Source organism: Coregonus clupeaformis, chromosome 8, assembly GCF_020615455.1.
Source record: "Coregonus clupeaformis isolate EN_2021a chromosome 8, ASM2061545v1, whole genome shotgun sequence".
NCBI classification, from domain to species: domain Eukaryota; kingdom Metazoa; phylum Chordata; class Actinopteri; order Salmoniformes; family Salmonidae; genus Coregonus; species Coregonus clupeaformis.
The window spans coordinates 28,846,173-28,867,933 of NC_059199.1; the positions used below are offsets into that span (position 1 = coordinate 28,846,173).

General features: G+C 44.9%; 1 protein-coding gene across 3 annotated transcripts in view; it reads left to right on the forward strand.

Moving 5' to 3' along the window:
* LOC121571388 (histone-lysine N-methyltransferase 2B-like) overlaps window positions 1-5,997 on the forward strand; it is a 72,448-nt gene extending 66,451 nt beyond the window's left edge. For all 3 annotated transcript variants that reach the window (XM_041882802.2, XM_045221907.1, XM_045221906.1), the window contains 7 exons: window positions 1,344-1,498; window positions 1,663-1,794; window positions 2,022-2,274; window positions 2,512-2,625; window positions 2,747-2,830; window positions 2,963-3,092; window positions 3,516-5,997. In XM_041882802.2, the coding sequence (XP_041738736.2) occupies window positions 1,344-1,498; window positions 1,663-1,794; window positions 2,022-2,274; window positions 2,512-2,625; window positions 2,747-2,830; window positions 2,963-3,092; window positions 3,516-3,791 (1,144 nt within the window). In that variant the 3' untranslated portion in view covers window positions 3,792-5,997. The remainder of the gene's footprint in view (window positions 1-1,343; window positions 1,499-1,662; window positions 1,795-2,021; window positions 2,275-2,511; window positions 2,626-2,746; window positions 2,831-2,962; window positions 3,093-3,515) is intronic.
* Window positions 5,998-21,761: the final 15,764 nt, after the last annotated feature.

Consider the following 21,761-nt stretch of genomic DNA (forward strand, 5'->3'; position numbering starts at 1 on the left):
GCCTGTCTATATAAGGTCCCACAGTTGACAGTGCATGTCAGAACAAAAACCAAGCCATAAGGTCGACGGAATTGTCGGTAGAGCTCCAAGACAGGATTGTGTTGTGGCACAGATCTGGGGATGGAAGAAGTTTGGAACCACCAAGACTCTTCCTAGAGCTGGCCGCCAAGCCAAACTGAGCAATCGGGGGAGAAGGGCCTTGGTCAGGGAGGTGACCAAGAACCTGATGGTCAGTCTGACAGAGCTCCAGAGTTCCTCTGTGGAGATGGGCGAACCTTCCAGAAGAACAACCATCTCGGCAGCACTCCACCAATCAGCCCTTTATGGTAGAGTGGCCAGACGGAAGCCACTCCTCAGCAAAAGGCACATGACAGCCCGTTTGGAGTTTGCCAAAAGGCACCTGAAGGACTCTGACCATGAGAAACAAGATTCTCTGGTCTGATGAAACCAAGATAGAACTCTTTGGCCTGAATGACAAGCATCACATCTGTAAGAAACCTATATGAAACCCTACGGTGAAGCATGGTGATGGGGATGTTTTTCAGCGGCAAGGACTGGGAGACAAGTCGGAGTTGAGGGAAAGATGAACGGAGCAAAGTACAGAGAGTTCCTTAATGAAAACCTGCTCAGGACCTCAGACTGGGGAGAAGGTTCACCTTCCAACAGGACAAAGACCCTAAGCACACAGCCAAGACAATGCAGGAGTGGCTTCGGGACAAGTCTCTGAATGTCCTTGAGTGGCCCAGCCAGAGCCCGGACTTGAACCCGATCGAACATCTCTGGAGAGACCTGAAAATAGCTGTGCAGCGACACTCCCCATCCAACCTGACAGAGCTTGAGAGGATCTGCAGAGAAGACTGGGAGAAACTCCCCAAATACAGGTGTGCCAAGCTTGTAGCGTCGTATCCAAGAAGACGCAAGGCTGTAATCGCTGCCAAAGGTGCTTCAACAAAGTACTGAGTAAAGGGTCTGAATACTTATGTAAATGTTATATTTCTATAAACCTGTTTTTGCTTTGTCATTAGGGGTGTTGTGTGTAGTTTGATGGGTGGAAAAAACAATTTAATCCATTTTAGAATAAGGCTGTAACGTAACAAAATGTGGAAAAAGTCAAGGGGTCTGAATACTTTCCGAATACACTGTGTGCGCTTTTATTAATTAAAAAAGCTGACATGTTTCGGCTTCACTCAGTCCGCCGTCACATTTTCTTTTTTGGAATGACTTAACCCAGATGAGCAACCCTTTCCATAGAAGCCTTCAGTAGAACAGGGATATCTAAACTCTATTACACCTTCGTTTTAATGAATTCATATAACACCATGTCTGTGTGTCCTGTCTTATAGACCACCTCCCATACCTCAGATGGCACATCAGCCCAACAGCACTCTACGTCCACCCAACAGCAGCATCACTCAGAGTAGCAGCAACATCCATGGGAAAACCCACGTATGGGTCAGTGCCCGCCATGGAGATCTCTCTGACTGGGGCCCCTACTCAGGTGGGCATCCTTGTATACATTCAGCATTGAGCAGTTTTACTCTTTTTTTTTATTCTACCAAAAACCCATATTAGAAATGTATTCTGAATGATAATATATATTTATAATTTCTGGTTTAAAAAAATCTTAACCTTCCTATTCTTAACACACTTCAAACCTCTCAGGTTTCAGCTCTGACGAGGACACATCGCCACCTAAACAGGACAAGACCAGGTTTGCCCACAGGAACCAGCCCCACCTGTGCTTTGAGATCACCAGCGACGACGGCTTCCATGTACAGGCAGACAGCATAGAGGGTAAGAATCTCAGCCTAACTACAGAAACAGTAGCTGTAACTTATATAGTTGTAGCTATAGCTATTCCTATTTGTGTATATAAAAGCATTTTCTATGCAGAATCTGTTGAACTGGCTTTTAAGTCCAGGGCTAGGCTTAATGTGTGTCCAGTAAACCGACCCTATGTAGTATAGCATTATATTTTGTTATTCATATCCTCCTTTTTTTCTCTCCTCTCCCTCCCTCAGTGGCGTGGCGAGCGGTGATCGACGGCGTCCTGGAGGCCCGAGCGGGGTTCCATTTGAAGGCGTTGCCCCTGGGCGGGGTAATCGGGGCGCGGGTTCTGGGCCTGCTCCACGACGCTGTCATCTTCTTACTGGAGCAGCTGCAGGGCGCCGCCAGCTGTAAACAACACCGCTTCCGCTTCCACCGCTACGACACCCCTGACGACGAACTGCCCATCAACCCCAGCGGCTGTGCCCGTGCCGAGGTCTACTCGCGGTAAGAACCAAGCACTGATGTATGTGGTTAAAATAGGCATGTTGACAACAGAGCCATCTTGCTGTAAGGTCTCCATAACTTTATCCCTTATTGGAATGTAGAGGTGATTTTCATTTTGAAGCTTAAGTAATTGAATCTGAATTTCTATGTTGTAGCCTGAATTCTACATCTCCTACATTTTAGAACATGAAATGACTAGCTATAACGAACTCCCTCTCTGCCTCTGTCTCCTCACAGGAAGTCAACCTTCGACATGTTCAACTTCTTGGCGTCTCAACACAGACAACTGCCTAACATCATGTCGACACCATGTGACGAGGAGGACGATGACGTCCTACTGAAATCCACCAGGTTAGACAACTCCACAATTACAGCTAATGCTTTAATTTAATTGTATCTTTAGTATTTTGTGTTTTTTTTCTGAGATAAATAAGTTCTAACCTACTGTATTCTCCATGTTCCTATCTCATAGACGAGCCACCAGCACAGAGCTTCCCATGGCCATGCGCTTCAGACACCTGGAGAAGACCTCTAAGGAAGCAGTGGGGGTTTACAGGTAACTAAGAAAGAAAACGATTTGTTAATGTTCTAATATTATTACTATTATGATTACTTTGTTTTTTGGGGGGTAAAATACTTCATACTTTTTTTCTCTTTCACTGTTTCTTTGATATTTTCCTTATCCTAGGTCTGAAATTCACGGACGTGGTCTGTTCTGCAAGAGGAACATTGAGGCAGGGGAGATGGTGATCGAGTACGCAGGCACCGTCATCCGTGCGGTTCTCACAGACAAGAGAGAGAAATACTATGACAGCAAGGTTGGTCAACAAAATCAATGGAGTTATCACTGTCTCATAAGCAGTTTACAGAAACTGGTTGTGCTGCAGATGTTTAGGTTGAATACAACGGAAAATAAAGCAATGCATCTCATTTTAGAAACTACAGCAATGCAAAAAAATACAGCAATGCATTTAATTTCAGAAAATACAGCTATGCAAAAAAATACAGCTATGCATCTCATTTCATTCAATAACTAAATATATTTTAAACATTTGTGACGATACATTTTAATCTGAGCACTTAGATTTTGAACATGCATTCATGATGTGCGGCTTTTAGTGTTTGTTTGTTTTGTATTTATTGTGTTTTTATAGCTGGCGCAAAACATGTCCCCTTTCGCTGATTAATTAAGTACTATCTCATCTTTGTCTTCTAAAACCCACCTCTTATCTACTCGTCAGGGCATCGGCTGTTACATGTTCCGCATTGATGACTTTGATGTAGTTGACGCCACCATGCACGGCAATGCCGCCCGTTTCATCAACCACTCATGCGAGCCCAACTGCTACTCGCGCGTCATCCTCGTCGACAGCCACAAGCACATCGTCATCTTCGCCCTGCGTAAGATCTACCGTGGCGAGGAGCTCACCTACGACTACAAGTTCCCCATCGAGGACGACAGCAGCAAGCTGCACTGCAACTGTGCCACCAGGCGCTGCCGCCGCTTCCTCAACTAGAAGATCAACCTAACAAACAGACATCAAGTTGGAGTACTTTAATTCCTAGAGGGAGACTGGGAGACAGGGAGGCGAGGGGAAATGCAATGATATGGTCATAAGAGTGCCGTTGCCCATAAGTACTGATGAATCGGACCCTCATCCGTAGATAGTTTAATTTACAGACCGACTGATATTACGCTTTTTTATTTAAAGACTGACTGGTGGACATTTTGTGGTTATATCCCAGAGCATGGTTTCCCAAACTCTGTCTACCGCTACAGGCATCTATTCTAGGCCTGCAAGGAAACCCAGTTGATTCAGACCTCAGTACTTTAGGCCACTGGTGACATTACACCATCTCATGGGCAACTCGCGTGGTTTGTCTACGTTCTTGAATCAGTTGCCAATGGCCTCTGCTGAAAATGGAGCTAAATATTCCACAGTTGTGGTGCTTATCACTTAGACCAGTTTGTCATTCAGATTACTCTGTTTTAAAGAGGAATTCCATGTTATTGTAGCTATGACAATACAAGGCTACACTTGAGTGGAGGGGAAACCGATTTTAGCACCTTATTTTCAATGGCCATAAGCGTGGGCGTTGCTATACATAAAAGGCAATACTGACCTTGGAAGAAGAATAAAAGTCTGTTGTATTTTTTTAACTTAGACCCAAGCCACCTCAAGTATATATTTTAGAGCAGCTACATTTTAATTGCCCATGTCGATGGAGACCATTATAACAGAAAATGCGTCCCAAATGACATTTAGGACATGGCCTGAGACTCTTATGAGCAGGGGGCAGGTTCAGGTTGTTGTTCCTTTTGTTGTACTTTTATGAAGGTGCTGTTCAACTACCCTAAAGGTTGCTTTCACCTATGTTTTTAATAAAGGTAGACTCAGCGAAGTGACGTTGCTACGATCACCACCGCAGATATTGAGATGAGCGAGATGCAAGACTTCAATCTCACACAGTCACACACAGTATCTGCGCATGTGCGTACGGGTTAGATTCACGCTGTTACAGCGTGGTAGCCAGGGCACATAAACAGCGGAGAAGTTGAGCCTCACGCTGCAACGCTCATATTTTGAAATTGACCCACTTGTGCTGTTTACTCTCTGCAACGCTGTCATATCGCTGAGTCTACTTTACACTTGTTCTCCACTAATTTCTCCCATGTTCTTGAAATTAGAATGTCATTTCTGTGTAAACAGATATCTTGATGCACCCCTCTAGAAAGAAATAATGGAACATGTTTTAGTCTGCCAGGTATACTTTTTTTCACTATTGTTTTTGTCGTTTTGCCCCAGACTTTAATACTGGGGAAAGTAATATGGTTTTGGGTGAAAAAAACTGCTTTGATAAGTCTACTCCCTCCCTATCATTTTACAACCCAATGTGTATATGTTTGCATGTATATTGGTATAAATGTATAATCAAAATGCTAATGAAAATAAATAAATGTGATGTGTTGTCAAATATTAACCTGGTTTATATTCGGTACTGAACACCCACTAATTTTAAACAGGGTCATGAAGCTTACAGTACAATACCTGGTCGTAGTCTATTCTCAATTTGTTGTCCTTTTATCTTCTCTATCTGTTTTGTGTTTCCCTTCTACTTACCTGACTGTGACCACTCCTCTCCCCTGTTTCACAGGTGTACTACCTCAGTGGCTCACCATGACATTAACAAGAGAAGATAATGTTTTGGTCTGTTACAATAACTACTTCAGCCAGTGCTTGAGGTATTGGACCTCAGTTTCTGTTTGTTCCGGCCCAAGTCAAGCACTGACTGTAGTAAACCATGTAGAATGCATGGCCAATAGATCGTGTCATTCTAAGTGGTATGCTAGTATGGATATTGTAACTTGCTCTTGGTTTCCAACTCCTGCTGTGCTGGCTCGAATGTGCAACCCCATTTTAGGGCACTGAGCTGGCTGTGCATGCAACACCATCTACATGTTTTAGTTGGGGTTTGGAGGGGTCTCTGCCCCAGAGTACTGAATAAATGCAGTGTGTTATTGCCGTAGGACTGTTTTAAATATATTTAAAATAAGATGTTATCTCACTGCGTGTTGAATGAACATGGTTCTGTTACCTTGAAACAAGGCAAACTTTGTCTGTACATAGTTGTATAAACATTTTCTAAACCTTTTTTTTTTGGTACACACTTTTTTGTATTTATTATCTTGGCTTAATAAAGATGTTGAAATGTTTCAAGTAATGTTGGTGAGGGATTCTTTTTATTTTGGGGGAATTAAATGTATATATACAGTGCATTCGGAAAGTATTCAGACCACTTACCTTTTTCCACATTTTGTTACGTTACAGACTTACTCTAAAATGGATTAAATAAATAAAATTCCTCATCAATCTACACACAATACCCCATAATGACTAAACGAAAACAGGTTTTTATAAATGTATTACAAATAAACAAATACCTTATTTAGATAAGTATTCAGACCCTTTGCTAAGAGACTCGAAATTGAGCTCCGGTGCATCCTGTTTCCATTGATCATCCTTGAGATGTTTCTACAACTTGGAGTCCACCTGTGGTAAATTCAATTGATTGGACATGGTTTGGAAAGCACACAGTGCATGTCGGAGCAAAAACCAAGCCATGAGGTCGAAGGAATTGTCCGTAGAGCTCCGAGACAGGATTGTGTCGAGGCACAGATCTGGGGAAGGGTACCAAAAAATGTCTGCAGCATTGAAGGTCCCCAAGAACACAGTGGACTCCATCATTCTTAAATGGAAGAAGTTTGGAACCAAGACTCTTCCTATAGCTGGCCGCCCGGCCAAACTGAACAATCTGGGGAGAAGGGCCTTGGTCAGGGAGGTGACCAAGAACCCGATGGTCACTCTGACAGAGCTCTAGAGTTCCTCTGTGGAGATGGGAGAACCTTCCAGAAGGACAACCATCTCTGCAGCACTCCACCAATCAGACCTTTATGGTAGAGTGGCCAGACGGAAGCCACTCCTCAGGACAGCCCGCTTGGAGTTTGCCCAAAGGCACCTAAAGGACTCTGACCATAAACAAGATTCTCTGGTCTGATGAATCCAAGATTGAACTCTTTGGCCTGAATGCCAAGTACACATCTGGAGGAAACCTGGCACCATCCCTATGGTGGTGGCAGCATCATGCTGTGGGGATGTTTTTCAGCAACAGGGACTGGGAGACTAGTCAGGATAGAGGGAAAGATGAACGGAGCAAAGTACAGATCCTTGATGAAAACCTGCTCCAGAGCGCTCAGGACCTCAGACTGGGGCGAAGGTTCACCTTCCAACAGGATAATGACCCTCAGCACACAGCCAAGACAACGCAGGAGTGGCTTCGGGACAAGTCTCTGAATGTCCTTTTAGTTGCCTAGCCAGAGCCCGGACTTGAACCCGATCTAACATCTCTGGAGAGACCTGAAAATAGCTGTGCAGCGACGCTCCCCATCCAACCAGACAGAACATAAGAGGATATGCAGAGAAGAATGGGAGAAACTCCCCAAATACAGGTGTGCCAAGCTTGTAGCGTAATACCCAAGAAGACTCAAGGCTGTAATCACTGCCAAAGGTGCTTCAAAGACTAAAGGGTCTGAATACCTACAGTGGGGAGAACAAGTAGTTGATACACTGCCGATTTTGCAGGTTTTCCTATTTGCAAAGCATGTAGAGGTCTGTAATTTTTATCATAGGTACACTTCAACGGTGAGAGACGGAATCTAAAACAAAAATCCAGAAAATCACATTGTATGATTTTTTTAGTAATTCATTTGCATTTTATTGTATGACATAAATATTTGATCACCTACCAACCAGTAAGAATTCCGGCTCTCACAGACCTGTTAGTTTTTCTTTAAGAAGCCCTCCTGTTCTCCACTCATTACCTGTATTAACTGCACCTGTTTGAACTCGTTACCTGTATAAAAGACACCTGTCCACACACTCAATCAAACAGACGCCAACCTCTCCACAATGGCCAAGACCAGAGAGCTGTGTAAGGACATCAGGGATACAATTGTAGACCTGCACAAGGCTGGGATGGGCTACAGGACAATAGGCAAGCAGCTTGGTGAGAAGGCAACAACTGTTGGCGCAATTATTAGAAAATGGAAGAAGTTCAAGATGATGGTCAATCACCCTCGGTCTGGGGCTCCATGCAAGATCTCACCTCGTGGGGCATCAATGATCATGAGGAAGGTGAGGGATCAGCCCAGAACTACACGGCAGGACCTGGTCAATGACCTGAAGAGAGCTGGGACCACAGTCTCAAAGAAAACCATTAGTAACACACTACGCCGTCATGGATTAAAATCCTGCAGCGCACGCAAGGTCCCCCTGCTCAAGCCAGCGCATGTCCAGGCCCGTCTGATGTTTGCCAATGACCATCTGGATGATCCAGAGGAGGAATGGGAGAAGGTCTTGTGGTCTGATGAGACAAAAATAGAGCTTTTTGGTCTAAACTCCACTCGCCGTGTTTGGAGGAAGAAGGATGAGTACAACCCCAAGAACACCATCCCAACCGTGAAGCATGGAGGTGGAAACATCATTCTTTGGGGATGTTTTTCTGCAAAGGGGACAGGACGACTGCACCGTATTGAGGGGAGGATGGATGGGGCCATGTGTCGCGAGATCTTGGCCAACAACCTTCTTCCCTCAGTAAGAGCATTGAAGATGGGTCGTGGCTGGGTCTTCCAGCATGACAACGACCCGAAACACACAGCCAGGGCAACTAAGGAATGGCTTTGTAAGATGCATCTCAAGGTCCTGGAGTGGCCTAGCCAGTCTCCAGACCTGAACCCAATAGAAAATCTTTGGAGGGAGCAGAAAGTCTGTATTGCCCAGCGACAGCCCCGAAACCTGAAGGATCTGGAGAAGGTCTGTATGGATGAGTGGGCCAAAATCCCTGCTGCAGTGTGTGCAAACCTGGTCAAGACCTACAGGAAACGTATGATCTCTGTAATTGCAAACAAAGGTTTCTGTACCAAATATTAAGTTCTGCAATAAAATGCAAATGAATTACTTAAAAATCATAGAATGTGATTTTCTGGATTTTTGTTTTAGATTCCGTCTCTCACAGTTGACGTGTACCTATGATAAATATTACAGACCTCTACATGCTTTGTAAGTAGGAAAACCTGCAAAATCGGCAGTGTATCAAATACTTGTTCTCCCCACTGTATGTAAATGTCATATTTCAGTTTTTTTATTTGTAATAAATTTGCAGAAATGTCTAAACCTGTTTTTTGCTTTGTCATTATGGGGTATTGTGTGTAGATTGATGTAAAAAAAAAAAAAAAAAAAAAAAAAGTATTTAGTCAGCCACCAATTGTGCAAGTTCTCCCACTTAAAAATATGAGAGGCCTGTAATTTTCATCATAGGTACACGTCAACTATGACAGACAAAATGAGAAAGAAAATCACATTGTAGGATTTTTTATGAATTTATTTGCAAATTATGGTGGAAAATGGGTATTTGGTCAATAACAAAAGTTTCTCAATACTTTGTTATATACCCTTTGTTGGCAATGACACAGGTCAAATGTTTTCTGTAAGTCTTCACAAGGTTTTCACACACTGTTGCTGGTATTCTGGCCCATTCCTCCATGCAGATCTCCTCTAGAGCAGTGATGTTTTGGGGCTGTCGCTGGGCAACACGGACTTTCAACTCTCTCCAAAGACTTTCTATGGGGTTGAGATCTGGAGACAGGCTAGGCCACTCCAGGACCTTGAAATGCTTCTTACGAAGCCACTCCTTCATTGCCCGGGCGGTGTGTTTGGGATCATTGTCATGCTGAAAAACCCAGCCACGTTTCATCTTCAATGCCCTTGCTGATGGAAGGAGGTTTTCACTCAAAATCTCACGATACATGGCCCCATTCATTCTTTCCTTTACACGGATCAGTCGTCCTGGTCCCTTTGCAGAAAAACAGCCCCAAAGCATGATGTTTCCACCCCCATGCTTCACAGTAGGTATGGTGTTCTTTGGATGCAACTCAGCATTCTTTGTCCTCCAAACACGACGAGTTGAGCTTTTTACCAAAAAGTTCTATTTTGGTTTCATCTGACCATATGACAATCTCCCAATCCTCTTCTGGATCATCCAAATGCACTCTAGCAAACTTCAGACGGGCCTGGACATGTACTGGCTTAAGCAGGGGGACACGTCTGGCACTGCAGGATTTGAGTCCCTGGCGGCGTAGTGTGTTACTGATGGTAGGCTTTGTTACTTTGGTCCCAGCTCTCTGCAGGTCATTCACTAGGTCCCCCCGTGTGGTTCTGGGATTTTTGCTCACCGTTCTTGTGATCATTTTGACCCCACGGGGTGAGATCTTGTGTGGAGCCCCAGATCGAGGGAGATTATCAGTGGTCTTGTATGTCTTCCATTTCCTAATAATTTTTCCCACCGTTGATTTCTTCAAACCAAGCTGCTTACCTATTGCAGATAGTCTTCCCAGCCTGGTGCAGGTCTACAATTTTGTTTCTGGTGTCCTTTGACAGCTCTTTGGTCTTGGCCATAGTGGAGTTTGGAGTGTGACTGTTTGAGGTTGTGGACAGGTGTCTTTTATACTGATAAGTTCAAACAGGTGCCAATAATACAGGTAACGAGTGGAGGACAGAGGAGCCTCTTAAAGAAGAAGTTACAGGTCTGTGAGAGCCAGAAAACTTGCTTGTTTGTAGGTGACCAAATACTTATTTTCCACCATAATTTGCAAATAAATTCATAAAAAATCCTACAATGTGATTTTCTGGAGAAAAAAAATCTCAATTTGTCTGTCATAGTTGACATGTACCTATGATGAAAATTACAGGCCTCTCTCATCTTTTTAAGTGGGAGAACGTACACAATTGGCTGACTAAATACTTTTTTTCCCCACTACATATGGGGTAAAAAAACTAAGTCAAAAAATACAACAGAAAATATATATACAGTGTGTGCAAATGTAGCAAGTTATGGAGGTAAGGCAATAAATAGGCTATAGTGCAAAATAATTACAATTAGTATTAACACTGGAATGCTAGATGTGCAAGAGATTATGTGCAAATAGAGATACTGGGGTGCAAAAGAGCAAAATAAATAACAATATAGGGATGAGGTAGTTGGGTGGGCTAATTTCAGATGGACTGTGTACAGGTGCAGTGATCGGTAAGGTGCTCTGACAACTGATGCTTAAAGTTAGTGAGGGAGATAAGAGTCTCCAGCTTCAGAGATTTTTGCAATTCGTTCCAGTCATTGGGAGCAGAGAACTGGAAGGAATGGCGGCCAAAGGAGGTGTTGGCTTTGGGGATGACCAGTAAGATATACCTGCTGGAGCGCAGACTACGGGTGGGTGCTGCTATGGTGACCAATGAGCTAAGATAAGGCGGGGATTTGCCTAGCAGTGATTTATAGATGGCCTGGAGCCAGTGGGTTTGACGACGAACATGTAGTGAGGACCAGCCAACAAGAGCGTACAGGTCACAGTGGTGGGTAGTGTATGGGGCTTTGGAGACAAAACGGATGGCACTGTGATAGACTACATCCAATTTGCAGAGTAGAGTGTTGGAGGCTATTTTGTAAATGACATCGCCGAAGTCAAGGATCGGTAGGATAGTCTGTTTTACGAGGGCATGTTTGGCAGCATGAGTGAAGGAGGCTTTGTTGCGAAATAGGAAGCCGATTTAACTTTGGATTGGAGATTCTTAATGTGAGTCTGGAAGGAGAGTTTACAGTCTAACCAGACACCTAGATATTTGTAGTTGTCCACATACTCTAGGTCAGACCCGTCGAGAGTAGTGATTCTAGTCGGGTGGGCGGGTGCCAGCAGCGTTCGATTGAAGAGCATGTATTTAGTTTTACTAGTGTTTAAGAGCAGTTGGAGGCTACTGAAGGAGTGTTGTATGGCATTGAAGCTCGTTTGGAGGTTTGTTAACACAGTGTCCAATGAAGGGCCAGATGTATACAAAATGGTGTCGTTTACACATCGTGGATCCTGCCATTGAGGATAATACAGATAGGTTTAGAAAACTGTGGTACTTACTGGACCGCCTTAAACAGACTTGATGTATCAGCCAAACCAAAACGGAGCCATAGATGAGCGCATGGTCAAATCAAAGGGGTGATCAGGATTCAAGTAGTATATGAAAGGGAAGCCAACGGTGGGGATTTAAATTATGGGTCATTGCTTCATCTGATACAGGCTACACTTTAGATTTCAATATTTACACCGGCAGTCAGGATGGTCATGTGGTTGTTCTAGCCAGTTAAGTTGTTGAGGAATTAGTTGTGCCATATGCAAACCAGGGTTACAACATTTGATTAGATATCTTTTATCCATCACCCATGCTCGTAAGCAGTCTGGGAGAACAGGAGTTCAATGCATGTGGGACATTTAAGGACTTTAAAAAGTGGGAGTGTCAAACCGAGCATGGGGATATGCGTTGGTGTAGGATAGGGGGCGATGTATTGGCCATACAGTGGAGAGGCGCGTACTGTTACTTGCCTTTCCAATTTTCACAATGCAAATGATTCCACTCAAGTAACGAGGCTAGTCCGACTGGATGGTGTTTGGAATAGGAAAGTGGTCCACCAGCCTGCTGTATTCCATAATTACAATAGACAGATGGGTGGGGTTGACAAGTCTGATCAGTTGATGAACTCCTACATTGTTTTGCAGAAGACCCAGAAATGGTGGGAAATACTTGTTTTTCCCACTGTGTTGACATTGCAGTTGTCAACAGTTACCTTTTGTTCCAGGAATGGCAGTGTAATCACACAGCACCTGGCAAGGAAAATGGACAAGCTGGTTACTGCCAGATTACATTCAGAGAGAGCGCTGCTCGTCAGTAAGGAGGTATTGATGTTAATGACAGGTATCCATCTTTAGACAGACCTTTGTCTGTGAAAACTGTAAGGTCATCTTTTCACACAAAGCTCGTGCCCAGTCTACAGGCCCCCTCTAGAAATAATTGGCTGTGTTACAGGAAAGATATAAAGGAGAACAAGACCCAGTATGTTTGTGTGGCACCTGAATGCAAACGGTTTTGTATTTTGTATTTTTTTAGGTTGTGGCACTCCAGTGAGTGTGACTCATTGTGGAAATAGGCACTAGTAAAGGGACTCAGATGTGGCTTAGATGTTCACTAGTAATGTGACCTCTCTTGCATGTTTCCCTTTCTTATCCAAGACATCCTGCATGACAGCCTCCCTTTATGTTTCATTCATGACTCTAATGGCCTTGGGGATGTAAAGGACTTGTAAACTGTAAAATAAACTGTAAAATAATGTTGTGCTTTTGGAATTGTTCCCGTTCTGACTCTTTGTGCAATAGACTATATGCTAGTTGAATGTAAATGTTGTAAAAGCTAATAATTGTTGTTATATGCCTTATTGTATAATTCCAGTTAGATTCTGATTAAACTAGCCCTGAAATGAATGTTGTATAATGTTATGGGTTGTGATAGTGATTTAAATGTCTTCATTTTCAGGTTTGAATGAGACAATGTATTTGCCTAAGATTATTTGCCTAGTTTTATTAATATTATATCACTTGTTTTTCTCTTTCCTTATCATGTATAAGACTAAATGCTAGTTGTAATTTATTTTGGTGTAGATGTGTTAATATACTATCCAGTTAAGAAAGTTTCTAATCACAGAACATTAAATAGAATTGGAGACAAATACTATCGGTCACTAAAATGTCTATAACCCATTCACAGTAAAAGGTATTTCTATTATAATTTCAGATTATCAATCCTTACAGAATAAGGAAGACTCAATATGCTCCAAGTTTTTCTCTATCATCATAAGAACGTTTTGTAAATGGCAGTTGGTTGGGAGAACAACATAGATTTTCGTGTAAAATACACATTTTCACAAGTGTTTTTTCTTGACTGATTACAATTTGATTAATGTGGTGCTATAGTATGTCATATAATTTGAAAGACCTGTTTCTCAGCTTTTAAAATATGTATCATGTTTTCATATGTTTGACACCAGCAAATTATTCTAATCTATGCACACCGAGGTCATGGTCCTGTAAAAAATGTAACATTCCCTCTTAGAATAATTTGTATAGGATAACCAAATTAATCAAATAAATCAGATCAATTAATTATTCCAGAAATTAATGAGTACATGATCTTGAATATCAATTAGCCAGAAGTCACAACAGCACCAAGGATAGCGATCAGAATTCCCGCGATTTGACAGTTAGGTCCAACAGATGAAAGTGGAAGATGCTATTTTTTTACAAAATGGTAAAGGATTAACAATAAGCAGTGTAAAAAAGACCGTCCTGCTCCTCTCCTCTCCACCTAACTTCCCCTCACAGTCCCTTCAATTTCTCTTAAATCCCATTAGTTTGGCTGCTCAGCCTACCTTAGTTATCCCTCACCCATCATAGCCCTGCCATTTCCAACCAATCAGTGTGCTTGAAAATGCGCATCTGGACACTGCACCCGCCCACTCAGGGCAGTGTGTAATCATCGTCCGAAGGGACAAGACGCACGTTTCTGAGGACTTTTTATTGTCGACAGTAACACGAATGTCTGAATGTTGTGCGTCCATCGAAATGTAAGTTGCAAGGGGGGTTTATTGGGGTTTTTACATGCTGTGTAATAATATGTAATTACTACTAATTACTTAGTGTTACTAAGTTTCAGCCATACTGTATGGCTGTTACTATTCTTTAATGTTAGAGTTGCCAATACTGCTTTGCATATTGTTTATCGTATGTAGTATTATTACATATAGTGTTATTATTGCATTGGTTGCACAAGTACTTTTGCAGAAGTGGTTTAATCGTTGTCTTGGTACACATAGTATTTTGCATGCACATGCTACAGAAGCGTTTTCCATTGTGGACTTTATTATCACTGCCGGTACTCCCCGAGTTGGCCCGGCTACTCCCCTGAGAGACACTACTCCAGGCCCTCCCTCCTGGCCCAGCTATTCAACAGATCTTCGTCGCTCCAGGCCCCCCGGCTGGAGGCTACGTCGTATCTACCACAGCGTCGGGAGCGCCACCTCCCCCCGAGGTGGTCCAGCCGCTCTCCTGACCAACATCCCTCCAGAGGCACGGGAGCGTCGGGTCCGCTTCTGCTCCCCAGAGTGGCCTAGCTCCCAAGCAGATGAAGACAACTCCAGAGTGCACAGTCCACGACACCAAGGTCTGCACCCTCCTCAGCCAGCTCCTCGACCAGCCACAGTTAAGGAGACTCCAGCTCCAGTCGTGGAGCCACAGCCAGCCACTGCCATGGGGCCTGTTCTGGTTGTCGTTGCAGAGTCATCCTCTCTTCCCAGTGGGGATCCCCTGCTAGTCGAGGCACACAACTGTCTGCTACCCTGGAACCTTCAGCCACAAAGACTCCACCTGCTCTCCCTCAGGAGCCCCTCACTGCTCCCTGCCCAGAGCCCAAGCCCGCGCTGGATTCTTCGCCCGCACCTTGGATGGATGGAGCCACAGCCTGCAGCTACTGCACAGGTCAAGTACAGCTGTTGGGGCCTCTCCAGGATGTTGGGGCCTCTCCAGTCACAGCCTGGTGAGACCTGTCGTTCCCAGGCCTGGAGTCCCTGCTGACCCACCTGCTAGCACCATGCTAGTTCCGGCCCCGAGGGTCCTGCTACCTCCAGACCTCACCTCAGGGGACCTGCCAGACATCACCCCAGGTGACCCACCAGAAGTCACCCCTGGTGTCTCCCCTGACCAAGTTGTCCAGTTCTTTTCCTTCCTTGTAGGGTCAGAGTTCCCTTCCTTCCCGGTAGGGTCAGTGTTCCCTTCCTTCCCGGTAGGGTTAGAGTTACAGTTTCGGGTCTACCTGGCAGGTGTAAAGTGTCCAGGCTTTGAGTGTCCTGCCCCTCAAGTAGGTCCAGTAGTTGGTTTAGAGTTCCCTTCCTTCCCAGTAGGGTCAGAGTTAACCTCCTTCCTGATAGGGTCAGGTTTAGATTTCCCTGCCTTCCCAGTAGGCCAAATACATGTGGACACCCTGTCAAATTAGTGGATTCAGCTATTTCAGCCACACCCGTTGCTAACAGGTGTATAAAATCGAGCACACAGCCATGCGATCTCCATACATTGGCAGTAGAATGGCCCATGCTGAAGAGCTCAGTGACTTTCAACATTGCACCGTCATAGGATGCCACCTTTCCAACAAGTCAGTTCGTCAAATTTCTGCCCTGCTAGTGCTGCCCCGGTCAACTTTAAGTGCTGTCAAAATCGTGTAAAAATCATCTGTCCTCGGTTGCAACACTCACTACCGAGTTCCAAACTCCTCTGGAAGCAACGTCAGCACAAGAACTGTTAGTCAGGAGCTTCATGAAATGGGTTTCCATAGCCGAGCAGCTGCACACAAGCCTAAGATCACCTTACGCAATGCCAAGCGTCGGCTGGAGTGGTGTAAAGCTCGCTGCCATTGGACTCTGGAGCAGTGGAAACGCGTTCTCTGGAGTGATGAATTACGCTTCACCATCTGGCAGTCCGACGGACGAATCTGGGTTTGGCAGATTCCAGGAGAACGCTACCTTCCCCAATGCATAGTGCCAACTGTAAAGTTTGGTAGAGGAGGAATAATGGTCTGGGGCTGTTTTTCATGGTTCGGGCTAGGCCCCTTAGTTCCAGAGAAGGGAAATCTTAACGCTACAACATACAATGACATTCTAGGCGATTCTGTGCTTCCAACTTCGTGGCAACAGTTTGGGGAAGGCCCTTTCTGTTTCAGCATGACAATGCCCCCGTGCAAAAAGCGAGGTCCATAGAGAAATAGTTTGTCGAGATCGGTGTGAAGAACTTGATTGGCCTGCACAGAGCCCTGACCTCAACCCCATTGAACACCTTTGGGATGAATTGGAAAGCCGACTACGAGCCAGGCCTAATCAACCAACATCAGTGCCCGACCTCACTAATGGTCTTGTGGCTGAATGAAAGAAAGTCCACGCAGCAATGTTCCAACATCTAGTGGAAAGCCTTCCCAGAAGAGTGGAGGCTGTTATAGCAGCAAAGGGGCGACCAACTCCATATTAATGCCCATGAGTTTGGAATGAGATATTCGACGAGCAGGTGTCCACATACTTTTGGCCATGTACTGTATGTCCTGACCCTCAAGTAGGTCTAGTGTATCCTGCCCTGCATGGACTGCAGACCCCCTCCTTATTGGTTATGCAGCATCCTAGCCCGCCAGGCTTAGAGCTCCCTGCCATGCTAGGCCCTAAGTTAGCTACACCGTCTGCAGGTCTGCAGTCTCCTGCCCTGCTCAGATCACAGCCCCCTGCCTTAGTTGGTAGCCAGTTGCCTAGCCCGTCAGGTTTAGAGCCTCCTGCCCTACTAGGCCATGAGATACCTGTGCTGGGTTCTCAGTCCTCAGCCCTCATTTGCCCTCAGTCCCTAGCACTAGATCCTCAGTCTCCAGCTGCACTAGGCTCGCTGTCTCCAGACATAGTCAGCCTTCAGCACCCGAGCCTGCCAGGCTTGGACGCTCCTGCCCTGCTAAGCCACGAGTTACCTGTGCTGCGTTCTCAGTCCTCAGCCCTCATTTGCCCTCAGTCCATAGCACTAGAGACTTAGTCTTCAGATGCACTAGGTCTGTTGTCTCCAGCATTTGTCTGCCCTCAGTCCCTAGCCCAGGTGGGTCATCAGGCTCCTGCCCCGCTAGACTCAAAGGTACCAGTTTCTCTAGTAGGCCCAGAGCGCTACTATTCTTCAATTCCAGCATCAGTTTCCCTGGCAGGTCCAGAGTCGTTCTCCCTGTCAGGTTCAGAGTCGTTCTCCCTGTCAGGCCCAGAGTCAGTTTCGCTGTGAGCTCCAGAGTCGTTCTCCCTGTCAGGTTCAGAGTCGTTCACCCTGTCAGGTTCAGAGTCATTCACCCTGTCAGGTTCAGAGTCAGTTTCCCTGTCAGGTCCAGAGTCAGTTTGCCTGTCAGCTCCAGAGACAGTTTGCCTGTCAGCTCCAGAGTCAGTTTGCCTGTCAGCTCCAGAGTCAGTTTGCCTGTCAGCTCCAGAATCAATTTCCCAGTCAGGTCCAGAGTCGGTTTCCCTTTCAGGTTCATAGTCGGTTTCTCTGTCAGGTCCAGAGACGTTCTCCCTGTAAAGCCTAAACTTATCAGCACTAGGCTCCCAGCCTTCAGCCGTTCTAGATTTGCTGTCTTCAGCTCTAGACAGCCCTCAGTCCACTGCTCCGCCAGGCTATAGGTTCTCTGCCCCACTACAGTGAGGGAAAAAAATATTTGATCCCCTGCTGATTTTGTACATTTGCCCACTGACAAAGAAATTATCAGTCTATAATTTTAATGGTAGATTTATTTGAACAGTGAGAGACAGAATAACAACAAATAAATCCAGAAAAACGCATGTCAAAAATGTTATAAATTGATTTGCATTTTAATGAGGGAAATAAGTATTTGACCCCTCTGCAAAACATGACTTAGTACTTGGTGGCAAAACCCTTGTTGGCAATCACAGAGGTCAGACGTTTCTTGTAGTTGGCCACCAGGTTTGCACACATCTCAGGAGGGATTTTGTCCCACTACTCTTTGCAGATCTTCTCCAAGTCATTAAGGTTTCGAGGCTGAAGTTTGGCAACTCGAACCTTCAGCTCCCTCCACAGATTTTCTATGGGATTAAGGTCTGGAGACTGGCTAGGCCACTCCAGGACCTTAATGTGCTTCTTCTTGAGCCACTTCTTTGTTGCCATGGCCGTGTGTTTTGGGTCATTGTTATTCTGGAATACCCATCCACGACCCATTTTCAATGCCCTGGCTGAGGGAAGGAGGTTCTCACTCAAAATTTGACGGTACATTGCCCCGTCCATCGTCCCTTTGATGCGGTGAAGTTGTCCTGTCCCCTTAGCAGAAAAACACCCCCAAAGCACAATGTTTCCACCTCCATGTTTGACGGTGGGGATGGTGTTCTAGGGGTCATAGGCAGCATTCCTCCTCCTCCAAACACGGCGAGTTGAGTTGATGCCAAAGAGCTCGATTTTGGTCTCATCTGACCACAACACTTTCACCCAGTTCTCCTCTGAATCATTCAGATGTTCATTGGCAAACTTCAGACGGGCCTGTATATGTGCTTTCTTGAGCAGGGGGACCTTGCGGGCGCTGCAGGATTTCAGTCCTTTACGGCGTAGTGTGTTACCAATTGTTTTCTTGGTGACTATGGTTCCAGCTGCCTTGAGATCATTGACAAGATCCTCCCGTGTAGATCTGGGCTGATTCCACACCGTTCTCATGATCATTGCAACTCCACGAGGTGAGATCTTGCATGGAGCCCCAGGCCGAGGGAGATTGACAGTTATTTTGTATTTCTTCAATTTGCGAATAATCGCACCAACTGTTGTCACCTTCTCACCAAGCTGCTTGGCGATGGTCTTGTAGCCCATTCCAGCCTTGTGTAGGTCTACAATCTTGTCCCTGACATCCTTGGAGAGCTCTTTGGTCTTGGCCATGGTGGAGAGTTTGGAATCTGATTGATTGATTGCTTCTGTGGACAGGTCTTTTATACAGGTAACAAGCTGAGATTAGGAGCACTCCCTTTAAGATTGTGCTCCTAATCTCAGCTCGTTACCTGTATAAAATACATCTAGGAGCCAGAAATCTTTCTGATTGAGAGGGGGTCAAATACTTATTTCCCTCATTAAAATGCAAATCAATTCATAACATTTTTGACATGCGTTTCTCTGGATTTTTGTTGTTGTTATTCTGTCTCTCACTGTTAAAATAAACCTACCATTAAAATTATAGACTGATCATTTCTTTTTCAGTGGCAAACGTACAAAATCAGCAGGGGATCAAATACTTTTTTCCCTCACTGTAGTTCTGCAGCCCCCAGCCTCAGTCGGCAAGCAGTCAGCTCCCTCAGTGCTACACGCCAAACCACCTGAGCTGTTAACGACAGTTGTGGCCGGCGTGCCACATTCCTCCGCCGCAGTTGGCGAGCCACCTGCTTCAGCCGTGGCCAGCCTCCGGCATTGTACTCAGCTTTCAAGGATGGGCCCCAGCTGCCCTGCACCAGCTGAGTTAGAGGGCCCTCCGCCACCCGCGTGGCTTTCCATGGGGCGGCCCAGGACTGTCTCCTTTTGACCAGTGGCGATTTTAGCATGAAGGTCTTGGTGGGGCAAAAAAGTATTTAGTCAGCCACCAATTGTGCAAGTTCTCCCACTTAAAAAGATGAGAGAGGCCTGCAATTTTCATCATAGTCAACTATGACAGACAAAATGAGAAAAAAAAATCCAGAAAATCACATTGTAGGATTTGTAATGAATTTATTTGCAAATTATGGTGGAAAATAAGTATTTGGTCAATAACTAAAGTTTCTCAATACTTTGTTATATACCCTTTGTTGGCAATGACACAGGTCAAACGTTTTCTGTAGGTCTTCACAAGGTTTTCACACACTGTTGCTGGTATTTTGGCCCATTCCTCCATGCAGATCTCCTCTAGAGCAGTGATGTTTTGGGGCTGTCGCTGGGCAACACAGACTTTCAACTCCCTCCAAAGATTTTCTATGGGGTTGAGATCTGGAGACTGGCTAGGCCACTCCAGGACCTTGAAATGCTTCTTACGAAGCCACTCCTTCGTTGCCCGGGCGGTGTGTTTGGGATCATTGTCATGCTGAAAGACCCAGCCACGTTTCATCTTCAATGCCCTTGCTGATGGAAGGAGGTTTTCACTCAAAATCTCACGATACATGGCCCCATTCATTCTTTCCTTTACACGGATCAGTCGTCCTGGTCCCTTTGCAGAAAAACAGCCCCAAAGCATGATGTTTCCACCCCCATGCTTCACAGTAGGTATGGTGTTCTTTGGATGCAACTCAGCATTCTTTGTCCTCCAAACACGACGAGTTGAGTTTTTACCAAAAAGTTATATTTTGGTTTCATCTGACCATATGACATTCTCCCAATCCTCTTCTGGATCATCCAAATGCACTCTAGCAAACTTCAGACGGGCCTGGACATGTACTGGACACGTCTGACACTGCAGGATTTGAGTCCCTGGCGGCGTAGTGTGTTACTGATGGTAGGCTTTGTTACTTTGGTCCCAGCTCTCTGCAGGTCATTCACTAGGTCCCCCCGTGTGGTTCTGGGATTTTTGCTCACCGTTCTTGTGATCATTTTGACCCCACGGGGTGAGATCTTGCGTGGAGCCCCAGATCGAGGGAGATTATCAGTGGTCTTGTATGTCTTCCATTTCCTAATAATTGCTCCCACAGTTGATTTCTTCAAACCAAGCTGCTTACCTATTGCAGATTCAGTCTTCCCAGCCTGGTGCAGGTCTACAATTTTGTTTCTGGTGTCCTTTGACAGCTCTTTGGTATTGGCCATAGTGGAGATTGGAGTGTGACTGTTTGAGGTTGTGGACAGGTGTCTTTTATACTGATAACAAGTTCAAACAGGTGCCATTAATACAGGTAACGAGTGGAGGACAGAGGAGCCTCTTAAAGAAGAAGATACAGGTCTGTGAGAGCCAGAAACTTGCTTGTTTGTAGGTGACCAAATACTTATTTTCCACCATAATTTGCAAATAAATTCATAAAAAATCCTACAATGTGATTTTCTGAAAAAAAAATCTCTCAATTTGTCTGTCATAGTTGACGTGTACCTATGATGAAAATTACAGGCCTCTCTCATCTTTTTAAGTGGGAGAACGTGCACAATTGGTGGCTGACTAAATACTTTTTTCCCCCACTGTATATAATGTCGATGCATTGCAGGAAAGCCACCACACCACACCACACCACACCACACCACACAATACTAAACAATACATTAATTGCACTATAATGGTGAAAAACGGTGCCCACAAACTGTAAGAGGCTACAAAAAGCTGTTCCAACAGCAGAGCTTTCTTTTCAGCACCGTGGAGTGAATCCTTACCACTGCTACGCCTGCCTATCAGTGGAGCCTTGTCTGGATGCGAAATAGTTAATTCAGCTTTTACTGCCTTTTAAAGAAACATAGCTGATATGGCTGACTTGCTTAAACAAATGTGGTTATTACTGACAATTGAGATGTACAAACT